The sequence below is a fragment of the Poecilia reticulata genome, chromosome 9, assembly GCF_904066995.2.
Source record: "Poecilia reticulata chromosome 9, P_reticulata-male-v2, whole genome shotgun sequence".
In the NCBI taxonomy this organism is placed as follows: Eukaryota; Metazoa; Chordata; class Actinopteri; order Cyprinodontiformes; family Poeciliidae; genus Poecilia; species Poecilia reticulata.
In genome coordinates this window covers 21,270,935-21,295,330 of record NC_088838.1, presented here as the reverse complement: position 1 = coordinate 21,295,330, position 24,396 = coordinate 21,270,935, and the positions used below count along the sequence as shown (strand labels likewise).

At 37.2% G+C, this 24,396-nt stretch overlaps 1 protein-coding gene across 6 annotated transcripts in view; it reads right to left on the bottom strand.

Annotated features, from left to right (window-relative positions):
- Positions 1-24,396, bottom strand: part of grid2 (glutamate receptor, ionotropic, delta 2) — a 446,512-nt gene that overhangs the window by 225,217 nt on the left and 196,899 nt on the right. The window contains exon 1 of one of the 6 annotated variants that reach the window (XM_008418415.3): positions 617-728. The exons of the other annotated variants lie outside the window; for them this stretch is intronic. Within the exon in view, the coding sequence (XP_008416637.1) occupies positions 617-632 (16 nt within the window). The 5' untranslated portion in view covers positions 633-728. Of the gene's footprint in view, positions 1-616; positions 729-24,396 lie in introns of those variants that run through there. 6 annotated transcript variants of the gene reach the window in all.

Here is a 24,396-nt window from a genome sequence, read left to right as displayed (position 1 = left end):
TGCATCACATTGTAGCAGCCACTTGAGGAGGCATGGAAAACCTAGCATGTAGTTTTATGTTCTTTCCACAAAGACTAAACATGTGATTAAAAGCCTTAGGTGGTCATAATCTATTATTCAACCGGCCTCAGGTAAACAAAAGATGTACAGGGCTGTTTATGGTCTAGTTCACTCTAGATTGACTAGCTCTTACTCAAGAGTCTATCATCATCAGAGTACAGAAAATGGACTCAGGACTTGGTGGACTGGTCCCAGCAAACCACCTCCTGTTCAATGCGGAGAAAACCAAGGAGCTGGTGGTAGATTTGTGCAGGTGCAGACCTACCACACTGACACCAGTAAACATCTAGGGAGTTGACTTGAAATACTTGAAATAGTAGACACTTAGAAGTACCTGGGTGTTCACCTGAACAACACAAACTGGGCTGGACTGATAAAAATTATGCTCAAAAGAAAAAAGTACAGTGCAGTAAAACTACTAGGTACCATGTTTCCCAAAAAATTACTCAAGCATGTAACCAGTGCATTACAATCCACCTTTGAACAGAGCCTGTTCTCGTTAACAAGCTTAAAGTGATATATTGGCATCACCTACTCATCATTTAGCAAACGTTACCTGGATCCAACAGCATTACTCAACTCACTCGGTCAGTTGGGGGAGAAAAACTGCAAAATTATTTTCTTTTTGCTGGTTTGCTGCCATAATGCTAACACACACCAACATGCCGCTCTGCATAGCAGCAGCAGGTCTTCTTCTAAATCGGCGGGGCCGCGCAAGCGTGTTAGCGCTCATGTTGCGTTTAAAGGCGGCTCGGAAAAACACGTTATCACATGTTAATGGATTGAACATGTTGTAACGGCTGAAAGAAGTGCCGGAGAGAGAGGACATACGTAGGGGGGAGTGCTGTATGTGTATCAAATCTACTGTATCAAATCGAATTGGAATAGTAGTTAGCCACTTAGAGGTAAAATATAATAATAAAAAAAGCAGCTTCCAGACCAGGGTGGGCACAGCTCAATCTCTGAGAGGGTGATGCCCGCCCACGTCGCAGAGTCTGGAGGAACGGATGGATAAGACCAGAAGACCCAGTTCTGTCCCAGGATGTACCCTCCACCCAGTGAAGGTGGTGAGGGTCAGAAAAAAAACATCTATTAAACTCGGTGGGCGGGATTAGAACAGCTTCTATAAGAAACTCAGCAGTGGTTGCTTCAAACAACAAGTCAAGACAACTTCTTTGAAGTTTGCCATTGCTCTGGGTCAATACTGTCACCTTTTTTATATCTACAGAAAAAATATTGAAAACAATCATTTTATTTCCATATCACAATATCATGTCTTGATCGTAATCTAGAAAGGTTCACGTGAGATGAAGAACGGTTAAAGAGATTTACTAGACACTAAAAAAAAACAACCATTATAAAAACAAAATCAGTTGTTTCAGATGTTCATTGTCAATGACAGTCGAGCAGTTTCTGAAGCTATTTTATTGGTGAGTGGAGACGTGGATATGTTGAAAATAAAGGTCATTACAAGGGAAACCAAAAACTACAATAGAATGCTCTTGAACCTCTCACTATGACCGCAAATTGAGATTTAAAGAGTTAAAGTATCGCGTCTCCTTGCTGGGCTTTATCATTAATTTTTCAGTTGTTTGTGCTCTACTGACTGAAGCTTCCTCATCTGAGAGACAATGTGTGCCAACCTTTTCTCCCCCCTGGGCTTCCGGTGCTATCAGAACACCTCTACCTCCTACCAGCTCCCCTGTTATCTCTCTTCTTGTCAAAAAGAACCCCTCTGAGTGCATACCTTTCAGTCCCAATCATTTCATGGCCATTTTCATTTTAATTGCCCCACAGCACCACCGAATGCTCTGCATTGTCCTCAGTCTGGAGTCACACGTCCTCTCTTCTTTTTAACACACTTTCTTCACAATTATTTCCATCATCAGCCCCGACTCTTATTTTAGGATCCTTACTAAGAAACATTATTCTCCCTCGTGTTCTGATTATTCTCTTGACAACAGCAGTGTCTACTGATTCAGTTGCTCATTCTCTTGCTATATTTTTCTTCTGATTTATACCCACTCTTACTTTTCTTTGTCCTCAGTTCAAAACTTCTAACAACCCGACCTCCCACATTCTGTCCTCATGTCCTTGTGCCTGCTTTTCATCCCTCATCCATCTTGATCTGTATTTCACTTCCACTCCCATATTGCTCTTGACTGTGTCCTTCACTGTTAAAAGTGTTACTTTACCTTCTAGTAGAATAAAATCTCATCACAGTGCCACTAGATAAAACAAAAAAACAAAACAAAACAAAACAAAACAACAACAAAAAAGCAGGAAAATATATTTTATAAAATGTGAATAGAAAACAATTTGATTTGTACCCTGGGTAGCCTCAATGTATATTAGCACTTTAAAATACACAATAAACACTGTTTAATGCCACTGGGAGTATTCTGTTGACAGTGCAGAAATCGAGCCAAAAGAAAGAAAAGGAACTAAAAGGGGAAAATAAATAAAAAATATCTCAAAGAAAGAGCTTAGGGAGACACATTTATGGTGCTGAGAAAAGCAGAAAAAAAGCATTGTATGTGTGCATACATGTGTGACAGCACATGAGAGCTACTAAATATGACAACTCCTGTAGATGTTAGTTTGCACAAAAGCTGTAGAAAATCTCAAGTTTGTGAATACTTTTCAAATTGTCAAGCTGTGTTTTATTTTAGCAACTGCAGAAAAGCCTTTTCTGACAAAAATCTGTACAAATACTCAATGTACCAGTGTACATTGTTAGTGAGTGCACTGATGAGCAGTATTCACTGTTTTTGAGAGCACAGAACTTAATAATGCTGTTTCTTTCATAACATACATGAACTGAACAAAATTGTCACTGGCATCATCACACAGCTCTCTGTTTAGAGGGAAACTGAAGATATAACCTTTGCATCTTTTAGGCAAACTTTTACTACTTCATGCCGAAAAAATGTGCAACATTTTCTTTAACAGCTTGGTGACTTGTGTGACCATTTTCCTAACAGGTACTACGTTGTGGGGACTGACTGCTACTTAAGGGCCCAAAGCCTGGACCCCGTAAGAAGAAGTGCTGTGTTTTCGGTTTGTCTTAGAACTATGGTGTGAATTTAGCTTAGATTTGGTTTAGCGTTAAGCATGTACTGGGAATCGTTAGATTAAGGTACATGTCAGGGTTAGACTACAGAAAGGAATGGAAAAAAAGGGAGCCAATGCAAATTCCTTGTGAAGATAGAAAGACATGCATGTATGCTTGCACATGCAACGTTCAGGCTCTTTTCACACTCACTATTTCTCTTAGTGGAAACAAGTTAATGATATTTGTGGCTCTTAAATTAAACGGATCTGAATAAGACAGCAAGGCACAGATTGTGAATGGTAGACAATTTTGCAGTCGATATGCTAACTGTTCGGTTGTCACTCCAACTGTTTCTTAGTGAAACCAGGCTAATTTGGAATCAATGTCTTTAAATAAATGAACACAAATCATTGTGCTTATAATAGCCTAAATATTATAAGGAACAATTTTCCATGAGTCTGAGCTGAAAAACGTTAGTTCAGTCATCCATTTCCCTGCACATTGATGTAGACGATTAATGAGTCTAAGTGAAAGCAGTTTTAATCTAACTGGCCATTCCATAAGTCCACATTTTTAGGAATTAATTAAAGTGGAACAATATATGATTAAAATTCACTAAGTCATAGCATATTTCTTAGTCTTAGTGCTTATTCTTAAAATCAGTGAGTCCAGGATTCATTTTCTGTCCAGGAGTAACTTATTAATTAAGTCCATACATGCCTTTGGGGATCTAGGAGAGAAAAATTACACCTGTGGATTTACATTAGGTGTGAATTGCTGTTCTGTGTGCAAGTCTGCATTCCTCTATATGTCAGAGGTGACTATGCCAGCCGCTTTTGATGAAAGACTTTATGCAGACTCCACTTCCACATTACAGTGGTCATGGTAACTAATACTTTAGCTTCACCGGCCTAGTCTAGCTATAGTGAATTAGCTTAGCATTATCAAGACTTTGGCTAATAGAAGGCTTTGCTAATCCGCCATTTATTAGGGCACTTTGGAGAATTAGTGCCCTCATCCCCTCTACATCACACACTCTTTAGTCTGTGGGGGGCTTCTAAGCACTCAGCTCATTAATACTCCTTGCTAATGACTTAAAGGACCCGTTGCGTTAACACAGGCCAACTTTACATCACTCTGATGTAGTGAACAGTTTAATGAGAGTAAAAATTGAAGGGGAAAAATTAGTATGAGCAAAATGGGAAGCAAAATGAGAAGCAAGTAAGTTAGAAAAATTTGATCGTACTTAAGAGGAAAAAAATACTTGTGGAATACTTTTGAAATGTGCAAATATTGAAATAATAGATAGAAAAATCCACAATAGTCCTCTCTCCCATTTTGTGTTGCAAGATAGTATACACGGATTCTCAATGTTAAAAACAAAAATCACAGCTGTGAACGGTGACGACACTTTAACCACAAAGCAAGTATGGACGTTTGGGCAGATATTTGTGTAGGAGTGCAAACAATGTGAAAATTTAGCCGCTTGGAATCTTTCACCTATCATCTCACTCAGCTAACCTCCAGTAACGCAAACCACACAGCAAGCCCCCACACAAACACGTTACCTCCCTTAATGCGGTACAGATGGATTCTAAATCTTTGCAGGGTAACTCCCAGTAAATAAGTAAAGATTTGTCAAGTACTCATGTCGAGGTATTCATTTAAAGAATGTCAGTCATTCAGGTCAAACATGTACACATTTGAATGCTTCCACTGTTGGCCTCTGGGACTCTTAACGAGGTTCATCTAATTTGCAAATTTAATTGTTCTTGGCGTATCTAGTTTTGCAAATGTCATTTCTTCATGACATGTCCCACACCAAAGCAATAAGCTGCAAACTCAGACATCATGCTTGCACTGGTTTAAGCACAATTTCAAAAGTCAAAACCAGGATGTCATGCTATTTTAACATGTTTTGTATGTCAGCGTGTATTGTACATTTGTCTTCTGCAACCAAGCATGCTATTGGGACCAGTCTCCTGCTTGTCATTCTTTCAGAGTAAATGAACTGCAAGCACTTCACTCGCATTCGGGTGTGACTGACATTTTTTTATGCTTCTCTCCCGGCAGTTCTCTTCCCTTCACTCACTGACACCCGCCATGCACTCTTTATCACACTGAGACATTGTCCTACAGTTTCTCTGGCCTGGTGACCTACCGTGGAAATTAGAGGGAAGGGAGCTGGACTCGAAGCAAGTAAATCAATACTTGAGGAAACCAATAAAAAGAAGAGTGTGTCCATAGCCCTAGAACATCTCTGAAGTTAAATTCAGTGAGACGCTGAAAATATTTTCACACGGGTCAAAGGAATATCCTGTCTCTTAAACTTTCTGATTTCACATCTTGCTCTATCTGTTACAGGTTTTGCAAAAGAGGCTAGATAACCAAAAATATACTACAGTATAAACTTCAAGTACTGAGGAACAGTAACACTGTATGTGTCATAAAAAGAAATTAACAGCAGACTATATTAATTGTTTGCAAAGTGCTAAGTAAGTAGAAATTTACCAAGACACGGGAAAAATCTCAGTCCATATGACAAGCATGTGTTGGTGAAGCTTAGTTGATTCCAGGGCAGATTGGCATGTGGGACTACCAGGAGTTTCCCCAGTGGGACGGCGTATTAGTGGGCCGGTTGTTTATCCTGTGGAGGAGCTGTTGTGCTCGCTGCCTAGTCATGCAGCATGCTGTTGTTTGGCGGCACTACAATGCCACAAACGGCAGCATATAGAATATCTTACTTTTTATCTGCTTCAGTGAGCCATACCTGCTCAAGAGAGGATCTGAAAACACTCGAACAAGTGCTACAGGTCTAGGCTGCTGAAAATGAAAAACCAAGATCAGAAAAACTTGTCTCATAAAGCCCCCCTACAAAGACTAAAGACTCAACAGTGATGAAAAGGAAAAACCACCTAAAAGCTTCAGAACTTAATTGTTCCCCATTTGTCTCTCACATCCAACAGATTGACATGCTTTGCAATGGCTTCAGCTCATCATCCAGGGCTGACCTAAGGTTGTGTGACCCTGGAAATGCCCCAAGTTGATAGCATACCAGTAAACAGCGTTCCTTACGAGCAACATTACTGATGCTTAAATTTGATATTTTAAAAACCCTTTGCTCTTCGAGAGAACGAGTTCAGTGTCTAGCAATCACACATCATGTGAAAATATTCAAGTAATTTGTGTTTACTGAGAGCCAAGCACGAAGGAGGTTGTATCTTCAGTGCATAACGTTGATCCATTTCCCAAAAGTTTTTTTTTTCTTGCGCATATTGTAAGTGTGAGCATCATTAATAGCAAAATAAATATAAGATGAAGGCCTGAGTGTTAACTGCAATGTGCCATCTACTGCCTAACCCTTCTGTACCACCTGTTATGTGTGACGTTTCATAAATAATTGGAGTGTAAATTGGAGCAAGTGCTGTATTTTTCAGTTTTTGAATAATTCAGTTGCACTTAATTTTCATTTGGTTTAATTAATATTCAACAAGCTGAATGGAAAATCAACATCGTACCATCACACTTCAAGCAGATAAGTACATGCGACCAGCCAGAGAAGAACACTCAAGTAACAAGTTACCAAAATCCTACCATAGCCAGGACTGTATATCCATCCATGTTTAAGATTTTATCTCCATGTCTAAAGACTTATGCTGTTGGGTGAGAGTGAGGATGACCTACTTGTGTCTGAGAATTGTTTTGTGTATTGCTCTAGATCCACAGTTTCAATCTGCTGCTATGCTCTGTGACATACACACTGCTAAGCATCGAACGGCAGCATGAGATGCTTACTCATACCGCTGGCGGGCTGAAAATACGCCCTACTCTATAAATGCCTCACTATGTGTCTGTGTGGATTTGTTGACTGCTGTTTGCTGATATACAATGCTTGAGGGAACTAACTCTTGAATTAATGCGGTCAGGGACGCAGAATATGTTAAAGATAGCTTGGCCTTTTCGACTTGATTTTCAAGAAATTTATCAGCGTCATTTGATGACTGCTTACTATTCTGTTTGATTAAAAATACAAGAGCAGTGATTTCTTGCAAATACAATCTGTTCCTAATCCTTAACTCCCTTTTGGCTCCATTCCTTCTGCAATCTTCTCACTAACATTTAATGGGAACATTACAAACTAAGAATTGGACCACATTTAACAACCTTTTTTTTTGCTTTTTGTCTATTTTCTTATGAGATAAATACACCCCTCCTGTCATTTAAAGAATTGTTGCCTCCTGTATTTGGTACACTCAATTATTCATCAAAATTCTTCCAGGTACTGAATCCATTTTTAACGGAGCTACCAGAAGAACACCCCGGCACATATTTTTACGTTTCTTTCTTGTTTTATTGTTATTTCTTGGAAATATCTTAGTTATGTATCTTTTTTTGGACAGCTTTTAATTTCATCCTTGTAATTTTTGTGTGCATCTTCTTCGTGCTATGTTACTCATTTAAATATGAGACATCTCTACTTTATAAGTGACTATTGTTAAGTCCAGAATTTCGCTGCACTCAAAATAGAGCTCCTACTTTCTATCATCCTGCTCACCATTAGCATTTTCCTTTTCAATACTCACTAATCCATTTTTTTTTCACCTTCGACCTTCTATCTGGTCTCAACTTGTCCCTTTAACTGTGTCTAAAATTGGTGCATTAATGTAGAACAGTAAATTTTTTCCCCTTCATTAATCTATCCTTTTATTCATCTGTCCATCAACTCAATTATGTGTTAAATCCAATTAAATCATATTTTGTGCAGCTCCCCTCTACCATTAAAGCCCCTTACCCCACCTTGAGGTCGCTGCTTCACTGCTTCTTAAAATTCTGTTCCTATCTCCAGAAAACTGCCAGCCATACTACTGCCCTTGTTTTCTTTATCCTTTAAGTTAATATGGAGCACTCTATAAATATAATTCAAAAATTGATCACAAGAAATAAGGTCAATATTTTCAAAATAGATATTTTTTGAAATAATTTATCCGGTCTCTTTTGCCATTTTTAAAAGTGCTTCTTAGTTTTTTCTTTAAGAAAACGGTAGAGCGGGCGGCCCACGTACAGAGGCCACAGTCTTCAATGCAGTCGTCCTGGTTTCAACTCCTGACATCTTTTCCCCTTTGCTCTCTGCCCATTTCCTATTTGGTGACTGTTAAACACTTCCAGTGCCAAAAACAAACAAATAAAAAGGGTGACGGTTTGAAGCGATCGAATAGTTATCAATCCACAAGATATTAATCATTTTTATTCACAATCTCAACTTTGGGATTCAAAGTGGATGTTTCTTTCAAAGTATTTTTTTTTGTGTTTCATAAGTCTATCTTGTTCCGATCTAAGTTTTATGAAAGAAATGTATTAATTTCTTGACTGAAAAGTGAGAACTTGCCATCTGCCCACCTTTAGTATCTTCTAATGTTGTTGCTGTCCTGATCTTGACAACATGATCATCATCCTCCTCACTCTCTGCTCTTTTCTTGTATTTTTCTTCTCTTCATCGTTTCATTATGTATTCAAAAAATTACCAACATCTTGGTGTCACAGATGTTTTATTGAATATGGTGGCATATAATGTTTATAAACATGTACATGTACATATATATAAATATATATGTACATGTAGCTCCAGTGAGTTTTATTCACACCAAGAGAGGTTCTTAAATTACAGCTAAACGGAACTTTTAGTACTTATTTTCTCTCAGTGAGAGAAAATATGTACTCCCCTTGTAAGAGCCTCTCTTGGTGTGAATAAAACTCACTCTAGCTTACAGTCCAACCGTTTATCTTCTTTCTCATTTCTTCTTTCCTTTGGCTATGTTTCCATCCTCCCTCAATCCTTTCAGAGACCTGACATCTTATATTTCTTTGTGTCCCAACTCAATCCATTCTAAAGTCAAGGAGATGAACGTGTCCCCTGGGAAAAGAAACTGTGCTTCTCTGTTTATGGCTGTGGGGCTTTTATTGCTATTGCTTCGCTAGGACAGAGGTACGTCCTTCTCTGGTTTTTCTCCATCATATCTTTACACTTGTTTGTGGATTTTCTTTCGCTTTTTGGTATTTTGTAGGTACACCCACATTTGGCGTAATGGTTTATAATATCAAGCATAGCTTGCCATTTTTAAAATGTTGCTACACATGTGAATGTGCAGCTTAACATTCTGTATGAAATGCAACATTACTCTGTGCAACTGTTAACTTGTTAACTGTCAAAATGATCAAACTTTAAAATAAACGGCCTGTCTTTTTATAGCGTTTTATCTAGACGCCAAGGTGCTGAACACTACTTTCAGTTATTCATCCATTCACACACACACACACACACACACACATTGGGACCTCTGACCACCAACCAGCATGGCAGATGAAGTGTCTTGACCAGGATAAGTGTGAGAAATGAAAAGCAGGTATTTGATTCCCATGAAAAATATGGGTTACAGGATAAACTCATAACACCATCACCTCTAAAGAAACACAAACTTAATAAGGATATCCGCTTCCTATTTACACTTTTGAGAAACATGTTTAGCTGTTCAACTGAATCCCAGGTAAAGTATTTCTTCTGTTTAGCTGTAAAAAAATTTCGTCCTTTCTATTCTGCATTGATGTGCATGAAGATACAAGCTTGGTGAGTGATGAAAAGCTAAATTAGCTGCGGTTGAGATCGCAGATTTGGACAAGGGGTTATAAATGAATGGATTCAGTAGAAAAGTATTAGAAAAAAGTAAGAAAGAAAGAACTTTTTTCATCTCAACAGAATAATTTAGGACATCCATTTCAGAGGGGAAGTAGAGATGACAAGAGGAAAGAGGGACAGAGAGATTTTTCAACCATTGTACTGCAGCAAAGAACTCTGGAAAATGGTGAGAATCGAACCTTGTAAAGAACATATGCAGACAAATGCAAATCACCATGCAAAGGAGACATATTAATTATTAAGACACAGAGGGGAATTCCGTAATGATGCATGACTCTGTCAAAGTTCCTCCAATAAGAATAAAATTCCCTACTTCCCAATTAACACAGGTGAAACTACTGCAAAATGACAGTCGACGTGCATGCATGTTAGCAAATTGTTAGTGATTACATGTGTGCATGTTTGTGTGTGTGCATGCGTGTACACACACACATTTATTAATGGATACCCTTCAGAACAAAAGAGGAAAATTCCTAAATGTTTGGGACAATGCTAAAACATTTTTCCATTTGTAAAAATAAGTCACTTTCCTTCCTGCCAAGCACTGGAGGGAGGTGAAACACAAAAGCAAGTTAAAGACACTTCAGCATTACTTTGGAGTTGATTAACTCCTAAAGCAGTGTGTTTTGAGTGCTTTAAGCACTGGAGTAATTAAAATTTCAAGCAAGTGGCATATATGTTTGCCTAATTATTTTCTTCATCTTTAACATTTTCCCCCACTGTTCAAAGTCATGCATATATGCATACTGACACCATCACATAAACATTCAATACGGATAGTTTAGCTCATCTGCAAGCATGTAAAACTTTACTCTCACTAACATAGTCCAATTAGATATTCTGAATTTTACCACAATTGGCTCATCCGAGCTATGGGTTTTTAACTTGAGAGGAACCGAGCTTAAACAGTATTCATAATCAATGAAATGAATCAGTTGGGATGAGATTCACAGACAAACTCAAACATGGCTGTACACCGAGTGAGCTACTGAACGCTTCCAGCTGCCCATGACTGCTTGTATAAAATTCCATCTTGGCACTGGCACACAAGTTCATAAAGGGATTTGTTGCCCCTTTTCTCCCGGCACATATCCAGCAAAACATGCCAGCAAGTCTCTAGTGCTCTGTCACTGCAGACCCCCTAGCTCTCTATTCATGCAAGAGTGGTCAATAAAGCAAACTGCATCAAGTCGTCGCTCCCATCGCTCTCTAATGATACCATGACCTTTTGGTTTTAGCCAAAATAAGCACCCAGTCACAGCAACCTTCAGAACAAGGTGACAACAGTTTCCAGAAGTTTTCTGAATGACGTCTGTTTATTTGATTAATTTGTGTCCTGAAGTGCTTTGCACCGTGTGGTTCCCAGCTTCTATTGGACTAACAACAAACCAAACAATACCAAACAATATGGCCACCAGAAAATCATAGCAGGACTTTTACAGAATCGCAACCAGAAAATGTTAATATTCTGGTTTTCTGATATTAATATCTATAAATACACTATTCAGCATCTTAGAGTAAAAAAATATATATTTTTTGTCAACTTTACAAAAATCTTGAAATATAATCTTAATCCAACAAGGTAACAACAATGCTGTTTTAGCAGTCTGTGTAAATTAAACTATTTATATTAATATCCATGAATCATGCAGAATCATGAAGACTACTGTGTAAAATATTGTTTTGCCTTGTTTCTGTACAGTTCTTCAACTTCTTTTATAACATCATACAATCTAGCATTTAATAAAATTAAACAAGCAAACAACAACAGAAATGTCAAGGGCATAAAGCTGTCAACAAGTGAGGAGCAGAGCAAGAAAAGACCTGAAAAAAGAACTTGGAGGTTCATCATCTTGCTGTTGATCATCTACTATAAGCCAAGTTATTAGCTAATAGCTCCTTGGGACTCATTCTATTGATGCCAACACAATATTTGCTGCCTGTCAAAATGTGGCATATTTACAGTTTTTCATAAAGTCAACTAATGAAATTGGAACAGTCTGTGTCTTAGAGACAGAGTGATAGACAAAGAGTTTAGTGATTCAGCTGAAACTGGTTTCTTGCTAAACTGTCTGATGTGCAGAGAGATCACTTGTTTTCCCCCATAGTTTAGAAAACAAAACTATTCCGCATTAATTTTAAAAATATTGACATAATACACAAGATAACTTAAAATTACTTTATGATTCAGATAGTCAGATCATGGTAGATCATTGCAAACTTTTTCCATGTATAATTTAACATGCAATCTGTATGGTCTACATATAAAAACAAAAATGTACTGTGTTTGGGGACAAAAAACATCAACATCTTTACTTAAGTGCGAACATCTTTAAACTGACTTTGCTGAAGCACCTTCTAATTTATTTTCAGCATTCAGTCGTGTTGAGTTCACACCTGACATTAAGTAAAGTTCAGCTGTCCTTTCTTGACTTAACCACTTTTGGATCCTTTAGCTAAAGTCACAGTTTGCGTAGAAGTTACAAAACACCCAGAGGATCGTGATACAATGATCATCAACAATTTGAGAAAATGTTAGACAGCTAAAAATTTCTATGAACTCATTGAAAAGACAAGACAGAAACATTTTAAGGGGGTTGGGGTCCCAGGAGGCTCACTGCAAAACCGAAGAGAACTCTGTCCTTCAAGGTGACATGTTTTGACAAAATTTGCAAAGGAGAGTGCACAAATATTGCCAAGTCAAGTTGTAGGACATTGATAGGCTTCCACTTAACAAGACTGAGTGATGAGACAAAAGCAAAAAGATGTTCAACAAAAAAATACAGTGCGTATAATCTGATTCACTTCTTCGGATGTTCTATTCTTTTTATTGCTTTTATAAATCAACCTTGATCCAGAGACTTACCCACACAGATTCTGTGCTCTGATTGCAGCCAAAAGTATCCAATAAACATTGACTTCAAGGGGGTAAATATAAATGCACTTACTTACTTTATGCTAAACGTTTTTCTTTGTTGTGTTTTTATAGAAATCAGTTTTGTCAATTAAATTAATTGCTTTATTTTTGGTAAGGTATTTTTGTCCAAAAACCCTCCCAAAAAAACAAATGATGTTTATCATGAACGATTTATAAAAGTAATAAACATGGGAAAATAATCCAGGGGGTGAATATTTTTTATGGACACTGTAGTTTTATGCGGCTGCACAGTGGCGCAGTTGGTAGAGCTGTTGCCTTGCAGCAAGAAGGTTCGATTCCCGGTCCCGGCCTTTCTGCATGGAGTTTGCATGTTCTCCCTGTGCATGCGTGGGTTTTCTCCAGGTACTCCGGTTTCATCCCACAGTCCAAAAACATGACTGTCAGGTTAATTGGCCTCTCCAAATTGTCCGTATGTGTGTGTGTGTGGGGGTGTGCATGGTTGTGTGTCTCTGTGTTGACCTGCGAAAAACTGCCGACCTATCCAGGGTGACCCCGCCTCTCGCCCGGAATGTTAGCTGGAGATAGGCACCAGCAACCCTCCTGACCCCACTAAGGAACAAGGGTGTAAAGAAAATGGATGGTAGTTTTATGTTGAGCATTCTGGATAATTGAATTTCTCATTCACCCTTTTTATGTTTTTTTTTTCTTTTCTTTTTTTTTCTAGATTGGACATAAAAAGACTTTTTGAAATAATTTATCTTCAAATTATTATTATTATTATTATTATTATTATTATTATTATTATTATTATATAAAACATTGAAAAGCAACAAGTTCAGAACAGTTTTATTGATTGAGAAACATGTCCAAACTATGAAAGTGTGTTTCAAACAGGAGTTTGCTTTTATTTCTTATTTCGACTACTGTAACATGCTTTTCACAAGTAACATCAAAAATGCCACTGCTTGCATTTTGTGGTCCAAAACTCTGTTGGAAGACTCTTGGTTAGAAAACTGACTGTTAGGTAAATTGGTCTTGCTAAATTGTCCTTAGTGTACATCACTAACATATATTGTATTGCTTGTTGGTTAAGGTGCACACTGATGTACAGATACCAGATCTCACACTAAAGCTCAGTAATCAAGAAGTTGTCATATAGTCAGAAAAATTATACATATGTCCCACAACAATGTGCAGGCATGGCAGAAATAAAATGTGCTTACTCCTTCCTCATAAGGAGTAAATCTCACCAGATTAGAAAATAAGAAGCAGTGAAATATTGATGAGAAAAATATCAAATGATTCTCGCCACCCTTGTATACATTTGTTTGTCTGCAAACAAATGAGCAAGTGCGAAGAGCACAAGAAGGCCAGGACATTTGCTGCAATTTTAGAGTCTTAAATGTCAACTGCCACCCAAGCGTACAAGTGAACATAAGAGCGTGGGTAGCAGCGTTACACCAAGTGAAAACTGACATCATTACCAGCACAGCTAGTTAATTTGACAGAAGCAAACAGATTATGTGGAGAGCCATAATAATGCATAATTAATTAAGTGCTGCCTTCATAGACACTAAGTGTGATGATACATCAATCGTTAACTTATAGTTGAGAATTTTAAATATGTTGCACAAAATGGGAACAATGACTCCACTGCCTACAAAATTGTATGCAGCATATTCAATATATTCCAGTGTGTTTGAATCTATGTGGCCATTAGGAGAATGAGCCAAACACGTCCAACTACGAAAAACAGAGATAGGTTTTATTTCCACACTGTCCTCAGTGTCCTCATTATGTTTGATTTGGCATAAACGAAATTAAAAAAAAAGACACTAATGAAATGAGTTTTTAAAGCTATTAATTCAAACAGCTCTCTTTAAAAAAACAAGAAAAGTATAGTGCCCCTATAATTAAAATACAGAAATCACCACTAAATAAGCATTCTATATACAATGGTAAAAAAAAACCTAAAGCTTTGATACATTGCTGCTAATTTTTAGCACCAGAATGCTGGGTTCCAACTAACGAGTACACTTTGGAAGGCCACGTAAAATTTCTTTAGAAATTTTTACTGTTATCTTCATAACTTCGGATCAGGACCAACAGATTTTTAACAGACACTATGTTTATGCAGCTTAACACTGAGAATGAAGAAGCCCACGTAAACTGCATTATCACCTGGACACTTAGAACCTGCTTTAGACAAACAAAGGGAACATCCATCCATCCATCCATCCATCCATCCATCCATCCATCCATCCATCCATCCATCCATCCATCCATCCATCCATTTTTATACACCTTTGTCCCTCGGTGGGGTCGGGAGGGTTGCTGGTGCCTATCTCCAGCTGACGTTCCGGGCGAGAGGCGGGGTATACTCTGCGGGGTATACTCTGGACAGGTCGCCAGTCTGTCGCAGACAAAGGGAACATATATATATATATATATATATGCTTCTTTTAAGAAGACAAGGACATAGGAGTAATAATCCATCCTGGGGTTGCTTCCTGCAATCGCTTAATTTTTTATAGAGCTGAATAATTACGTTGAGTCAAGCTTCCCAACCTGTAAGGTGTCCGACAAACAGAATACATATTTTGTATAGATAGCATCTCCGTGGCCCTTGAGATAAAAGTCTTCTACGCTGCCATCTTTGAAATTTCAAAAGGACACACTTGTGTAAAGACCATATGGTGAAAAAGGTTATTTGGGGTTATAAATGTACTTAACCTGCTCACGATGAAAAGAGAGAGAGGAAAATAAGAGGGCTTTGAAGTGCTTGTGCATAGCCAAAGGCGACATTCAGCTTTTATTTTACAGAAGAGCCAGATGGAGTAGGAGCAGATGAGGGGAAGGAATAAAACCTGACAGACATGTGTACATGTGAGCTAAAGAGCAGAAGAACAGGACTGTGTAGTTTGGGGTATTAATGCAGTCCAGCATATATAAAGTTATTGCGTTTGGGGAGATACTAAGAAAGTGAGATGCAAAGAGACAGAGAAAAAGGGGAATGCTGAACAAAGATGGTGAAAGAGACAGCTTGGAGGGAAAAGAAAACAGTCAAGTACAGGAGCATCGAAACCTGACAGATCCAGACGAGGAGCAGAGAGAGATGTTCATCTAGCCTTTGATGCATTTCCACAATATTTGGACACTATTGCAAGCCTGTCAATGTGACACCTGTGTAAGAAAATACAGAGAATTAAAGTGAACTTATTTCTCTCTGGCTTTGCATAAATGATACTAAATAAGGATGAGTTGTGTATTGAGGGGGAAATTACTTATATTTGGAAATTCATATTTCACCGCACGGCTATGTGCACTGAAGCGTGGTCATACTTCACTGATCAGAAGGTCTGTTCAGTCAGGTGAATTCAGTTCATCAACGGCTTCCCTCGTCTCTGGTGTTCCTCAGGTTTCCGTCTTGAACACTTTACTCTTTTTATAGTATATCGCCTATAGGTTGGGTTTTTTTTTTACATAAAAAAACAACATAGCACCAGTTTTCAATACTATGCCAACGTTTTCTCACTGATAAACAAAAGCTTGATTACGCCATTTTGCTTTCACCAGGAAGAAGTGTGATATTAGTTTGGTTTGAAAATTGTATTAGTTTATGTCGGTTGGTATATCAGCATCTTATTGAACTCTTGCACTTAAGCCAGGATGCTTAAGTTGAATAACCAGAATTGAGTATAATTGGAGATCAGAGGCTACTGAATCTTTACGGTTGCCAGGTTTTGGATCGTTCATAGTAAATAAGCAACAACACTTTAATTTACATCAAGTTCATTTGAGCTGGACTGACACACAAATGATATCTTACAGTATGTTTTATTTAATAATTTTTTTCTATGCTCATTTCCATCAAACTATTTTCACAGTGTAACTTAGCATGTACAACATGTAGATCTGCTGTTATTGACCTGTTCAGGACTTTATTGTAAGGAAGCAACAACTCAAAAAGATGACACTGCAACACTATAAAGGTTGTGCACTGTACTTGTTGTCTGGATAGCTGTCATCTATAGTAATAGTACAAAACACGCGGTCTTGTAAACAGAAAACATACAGCAGTGTCCACACACTGTGTCCCAGAAAACATAATAAAGAAAAATATCCACGAGTCACACTGAAACCAAACTTGCACCATTATTTCTCTCTCTTTCTCTCTGCCCAGATTTGTCTTCCTGTTTTCCCCCTGACAGCATGCTTGATAACTTTTATGTTGCTGTAACAAGAATGAATGAGCTCCGAGTGAGGAAAGACTGTGTGCACACTAGTGTGCATTTGCACATTTTTCTCTCAGAAAATGTTTGTTCCACTGTATATTCCAAGATATGTCTTTTGATTCTGGGCGTGTTTCTCTGCTCATATACTGTACATGATGGGTATGTTGTGTGTGACTCTGTGGTGTGACAGATGGCAGGCCCCCTGTGAAGACTCAAAAAGAAGAGAGGAGCAAAGGCCTGATGTATTTCAAGTTAAAAACTGACAGCAGAGAGCGTTCCCTGTATTGACTAAAGCTCCTTTTGATGCCATTTTGTTTATCCACGACTGAATGAGCAAGTGTTTGCAGCCAATGAAAAAGCCTGAAAGCATTAACTGACATGCTTTGTGTTTTTATGCTCCTTTCCTTTGGGTTTGTATGAGAAATCCCGATTTTCATTAAAGTAGCTGTCAGCTGTGGGTTTAGGAATTGCAATGGAAATCTGTTATGATCTCTACGATTGCAGTTTGTTTGAAAAGTCTGTGCAGAGTTTGTCAAGGTCGTTAGCCTACTGTGTTTTATTCTTGTTCTTTCTCCGTGGAGTTTTTTGTCTGAATGCTAAATAATGAAAATTTTAGTGACACATTTCATTCATTCCCATAGATACAAAACTAACTGAGTCTTAGAGATAGACAGATAATATTTTAAAAGAAAACGACTGGTCAGTTTGTAAGGCCTATACTTCACGCAGTGAAAGGATTAGAAAATATGAACTTTAATGCTTTTTAATTATTAAAGTTAATAATTTTATTATTAAATAAAAGTTTGTGTAGTTCTCAAAATTATATTTTTCCAGCTTGACTTATATGTATGGTTGCTGTATGGTTGCTGATAGACAATAACTGAACTCAGCAATTGTTTCTTAACTAAACAGTTAAGAAATGGGGAGCAGCTAATAAATAAAAAAAACACCGAGACTGACACACATGCATGATGATGAAAACAGAGTAATTACTTTTTATAAGGTTGGCAAAGACTCATTAAAAACAAAATGGAAATAAAAATCTACATCTGACGTGTGGTGTATTGTAAGGGAATAACAAGTGTCTTTTTTTTGGCGCTTCCCTTCTTAAAAATTAATTTGAATTTGATGCATTCGCAAAAGCAGAGATTGCTTTAATGAGTAGCACATTGTTGAGTGTTTGTTTGCGTCACCCCCTGAAGGAAACTAATTGACTTTAGAGTCTACATCTTTGATTAGAAATACAGTCTCAGTGGAACATTTTTCTGGCAGAATATTCAGTGTAAGTTTTGAATCTATTGTCTGTGTGCCGTAAAAACAATGTTCAAAATTTGTTGCCCAGACCCAAATTATTACAACTTAGCCAAACAGTTAATGAGAGCAATAAAACAGACAATTGCCACTTACTGAAATAATGTCCCTTTATATAGTTGTGATTTAGTATGAGGACTATTATTCACTTTAGTTTTCTTACTACCTGATGCATTCCTGTAATCAAAGTAAGAAAAGTACACTTTTCGATGTAAAAGGTGCAAAAGTTTAGAAAAACTAATCCTTTTAATTGTTGTTGTTTGCATCTAAATTTTGTTAAAGTTTTACCTGCACTCTTTAGCAAATTCATGTTTAAAACATTTAATTCATGCACAACTGGGAAAGTATGTTCTCTCTTAAGCATCTTCTTCTTGTTTTTTTTTCTGGAAAGTGCAGTGACATGTCTCTGATGAAGTTGATGCTCATAAGCCTTTGTGACTACCCTTCAAAAATGACATTTCATATGCTGCTTTTTTTTGTATATAAATCCAGAACAGAGTTGTGGAAAAAGAAAACAAAAACAAAACTGTTAATACGTAAAAAAAATAAATAAATAAGAAAAAGAACTGTGACACAACTTAAGCAACCAGTTTAAAACTATCAAAATGAATGTCACAGAGAGCTGACAACTCAAAAAAATATTTGCAGTTATCTCTGCAGATGTCAATCAGTGAAAGGGTTGGGAAACATACAATACTCCCGCAAGTAGGGATTACAATGAAAACCTTTCATTGAAAAGGACGATTGTGCAAAACTCTGGCTTAGTCTCAGATGACTGCAGCTGTTTTCATCTGAGATGCTTTGTTAATCCACCTGATCCAAATGCGTCTCGTCGACACAGAGATGCGTTAATAGAAATTGGGTAGAAATTGACTCTGTTTACGACCAAGTTAAAAATCTGTAAGCAAGCAAATATAATGTTCACGATAAAGTCCGGGAAAATTTTTTTTCACATTTTTACAAACAAAAATAATCAAGAGTACACAAATAATACAAACAGTTATAGCATCTAACTTAAGTCATACATCGTACAGAAGAGCTGTACAATGTACAGTTATTTTTATCCAGTTTCCTACAAGCATTTAAATAGTGCACCATTTGTTTTTTTATGAACTGCTGCCCTTTACTAGTTTAAATAATGTGTGATATTTCAAGAGTTCACCGCAGAGTTGTTCACTTCCAAACTGTAGAAGCCTTAATGAAAATGCATATCATTAACACTTGACTTTGATACTGGTGCCATTATACTTGTGTGCCTCCCTGAAGCAGTAACGCCTTGCATGCAAGTTTATATAACTTCAAAAGCCAACACTAAATATTTTTATGCATATTTACTATTTGCATACTTTTACATTTTGAAATTAAACAACAGTTGTGTGTAATATATATTATATATTCACAATTGTTGAATGAGTTAACCCTTTTCTATTTGTTGCATTTTTTTTAACAAAACGTTCTGTATGTAGTGAACAATCTGTGTAGATTTATTTACTGTGTGGGTGAAATTAGTTCTGGAAGGTTGTGTTCATACACAAGACCTGCTATGATAATATGCTGTTTTATACAATAGCGATGCACAAAGTAGAATTACAATTTCCTGAACTTATGGTCTTCCTTTTCCTATTTGTTTTTAATACCACATCTTATTCCCTTTCTGCATTTCATCTCACACTGCAACAGTTGTCTGTTTCCCTCTCCTCCATCTGTCTGTCCCCTCTCTAAATTTTCTCTTCTATAATCCGTCTTCCACTCACTCGACTCTCCTGGCCGACTCTGCGCAACAGCTACACAGATGCTAAGGTTTAATGCTTTAATTTGGTTGGCTGTCAGCCCTTCAGTCTCTTTGATACGTTAGCGCCTGGTCCCACCGAAGACACTGTGATCAAATTTGTGGAGCTGGCATCTGCTCAGGCAGACACTGGAGTTTGTTTTTTTTTTCTTCTTCTTCTGTGCTATGTCACCGTGTTGCCAAGTTTGCAAGTGCACGCATTTGTTAACCTGCTTCAGGTCTGTGCTTTTGCAACGAAGACAGGACTGTCCTTTAGCAGTACAAAATGCCTTCTCCAAGTACATACACAGCATGTTCATGTTCATTGGAAACCATCATGTTAATAGCACTGCTTCTACTTTGGCACAAGACACCTATCTTTTCAGCTATTTTAGAGAAGCAAGATGACTGGAACTGAATTATGATGCAGGCACACACCATGCTCAGGGCTGCAACTTCACCTGCCATTTGGCTCATATAGCACCCAACTTTAACTCACCCCCTCTAAAGTGGCGAGCCCACCTTAGAGGAGTCTTCCTGTTGCTTTTTGAAGATGTTGAGAAGAAGCGCGCGAGTTAAAGCTCGACTGCCAGGCTTCAGAAGGGTTCACCAGCCTCTCTAATCCAGGAAAGGTTTGCCAATTTTCAACAAGATACTCAGATCGCTATTGGTCTCCCTGCTCTGTCAAGGTCAGAGGACAGTCTCTGGTTCATGTGGAGGGGTTGAACTATCTTGGCGTCTCATTCCTGAGTAATGATAAGATTGAGCAGAAGATATGTTGATAAATTAAGGTTTATCTGCAGTGATGCAGGAGCTCCTTCACTCTGTTGCAGTGAACTAAGAGCTGAACCAAAAAGCAATTCTCTCAATCTACTGGTCTGTGTACATTCTGACCATGATCATGACCAAAAGAGCAAGATCCTGGATACAAGCAGCTGAAAAGAGATTTCTCTGTAAGGTGGCAGAGTGAGCAGCAGCTCTGTCCCTCAGGGTGGAGATGGATTAGCAAAAGGCAAAAATAGATAAATGGAAGAACATGGTGGAACTGTTACATTAAATAATTGTTACGTATAGAGAATGCATGTTGTATTGTAAAGCTGAAGTATACCTTGTTAGCATGTAAAGGTGTGAAAGATCAAATCTTTCCAAATCTTTAGACAGTGATTAATTGAAAACTCCTCAATAAGACAACACGTCTCAAAAAACATGACACAAAAGAAATAGTTGAAATTGTACGTCAAAATTATTTGTTTTTATCATTCTTATATATTATTTCATTTAATCTAGATATATTATTAAGCTATGAAATATTTTTATTTTAACGGTATGTAAACTACTATTAGTTTGGCACAGTAACAGTGCAATCACACTTACAGGGGCAACATAGATGCATCCAATCACACACTTATCCACCATCAACAGACTGAGGGCACTTAATAATTCAGTGTCTTAAACCCTCAGACTGGTCTCTATCCAGAAAGCAATGTTTTAATAAAATGTCTGCTTGCTTCTTTTTAGTGACAGCTCAAATTAAAATATACATACATATAGAAGTTCTTTGCAGAAGACAAAATGAGCCAATATTATTTTGTGGATAAACAGTTTATTTACACAAAATCAAAAAAAGTTAAAGTCTTGATACTGTTTAAAAATGTTTCCTGAAATTTTCAGCGGTTTCAGTGTGATAAATTGATGCCCGCAGTTGTGAGAGCGGTGCCATTTGATCAAACGGATAAGTGGATGGATAACTACTAGCAGCTGTGCATGACAAAAACTGAAAGAATCACTCATTAACCTAATCCAAAACAGATTTTCAGTCGCGATGAAATAAAAATACCTGAAATTTTGTGTGGATTTAAAACACAGATATGATTCATCATAAGTGTGTCAAACCTGAATGGATGTAATTCTAAATCAGCACTTTCATCTAATGGCAGCAACTCAGTGCATCTCTATTTAATAGAAGGTAATTGGCCATAAGTGCAGGTGTTCTAAATTTAACTCAGGACAAAATATATCTCCCTTGAAAAAAAAAAAAAAAAAAAAAGAGCAGGCAGGAACAGTTGAAAAGAGTAAATACAGTAGGTGTAAAAGTTAGAATCAATGTTTGGAAAATGTATCTTGATAAAAACAATTTACCAAGGAGCCACACTTTCCCTCTGGGGTAAACAATCCATTGTGGAATAAATGTGTCAGGTAGAAACAGACAGATGAAGAAGGAAAATGGTGAGAGTTAGTCCCTTTTTGTTTGCTGAAAGCTGATGTTTCTCTATACCACAAAAAATGCTTTTAACTCTGCATTCATTATTTTATCTTTTAATGATGCTTTTATTATCTTTCTATTGAAAGAGTTTGGTTGTAGTAGTTGGTCAGTGCAAATAGCAGAGTGGTTCAATACCCACAAGTAAAACTTAAACCTTCCTAAAAGCGGTACAAACATCAGTTTGGGGAATATAAAACATTTCAGGGCACTTGAATTCATACATTTAAATGTACAGAGTTTATTAAAATAGGCGTGGAAGAATTGTGTATTTGATTTTCAGAATCCCTGAAGTGAGCTTGTTACTTCCAACTGCTCTGAATCAAATTTGCCTACTTGAGTGGACATCCCTAATCAGGTTTCTCAACCGAGTAAGCAGATTACTAAATGGTTGAATTAATTGAAGGGTTCTCTTTTTTTCCAGTTTCCCTACTTCACAATGAAGTTGTCTTTTACACTTTGCTTTAGTTACAGTTTTGCTTTTTTTTTCTTTAAAAAAAAAAAGCTCCTTTTTAAGAATTTAGCATTTGAGTGCTTTAGAACAATATTTTCTCCTTCACAAGGACAGAATGTTCTGCCAGGAATAATATGAAATCCATCCATCCATCCATCCATTTTCTTGCACCCTTTTTCCCTCAGTGGGGTCGGGAGGGTTGCTGGTGCCTATCTCCAGCCAACGTTTCGGGCAAGAGGCGGGGTATAATATAAAATCATTGTTTAAAAAAAAAAAGCTAAATGTCAATTTCCTGAAGATCAGACCCACCATTAACAATGTGTGGTCTTTTGATACAAGAAGAGTATTACTTGTAAATAATTCATGTAGGCTTAAGTGTGAACAGAATGGAGGTTTTTGCCTTGTTTAGCTGCCAGGTAATATTAATTTCTAATGTGTTTGCTCTCTTTTTAATCAGTTAAGACTCTGACCATGTTATTCACGAAAAAAACATTAAAACCTTGAAAACAAAGGCCTTGGATTATTTTCCAAATCATCAGAATTGCAATTTTTACTATTTAGAAATATATCCAGCTGATTGTATTTCTAAAGAAAATACTAAATGTTCACATACTTATTCTCCCATGCCATTTAAAATTTAAGTGATATTAATTTATTTGACAATGCCTTTGCTGCCATCCCCTTTTTGTCAGTACTGATTATGTTTTAAATGCATCACATCATTCAGGTTTATTCGTTGTCTACGTTGAGCAGAGGTGGGAGTTTCAGGACTTCAACATATAATTACTTAAGTAAAAACTAACTATCCAAGAAACTGCTCAAGTAAAGTATTTCATAAAAAGTATACGCAAGTAAATAAATTGATCATCTGGAGTAATATTATAAAAAATAAGATGAAAATAAAATGTTTTGTTCAAATTCTGGTATTTTAACATAAAATGGCACAACAAGCTGAGCATGTAGAAAATATTATACGGAAGCTTTTAAACAAAGAATTGTAGGCATGTCATGCACTGTCTTCATTCAGCAAAGTTATTCTGAATTATGTATTATACATGATACTGCATATTGACGCCACTGAGATATACATCATGCCTGCCTTTATCATTTTATACCATAATGCCATGGGAAAGCACCATAGAAATAAAGAATCCAATAGAGGCTGAAGCTTTGAAAAGGGACGAGGTTCTATTGTATGAAGAAAGCTATTAGTGCTGTTGTAATTAAATTCCCTTCAGTCAGGAACTTCATAATTGCAAAATTGCACACGTTTAAAAAAGAAAGTCGTTCAACATCCCGCTTAAAATTAGAAAGATTGAATTTCTCAATCTGCTATAACTTCAACGTGTGTGGTATGAATTAAAATACATGTCAATGTTTCCCATCCAATTAGTCGTATCCTCAGGGGTGAAATGACACACAAACCGTGGGAAGGACATAACTCAGATGACTCTTGATGTGACCAACTCAGTTCTCAAGGCCACTCTACAATACAAAGCTCTGAGTCATGAAAGAACGTGGAGCTGTATCTGTTCTGGTCATCCAGGCTTGGTGGTAGAGAGAAGAATTTAAGTCGAGGACAGAATAATTATGTGGAGGACCATTTAGTTCTGGCTCCACAATAACTAGGAGATAATCCTGCAACAGGACACGCAAAGGCCTGTAAAGTAACTGCTTGAATAAC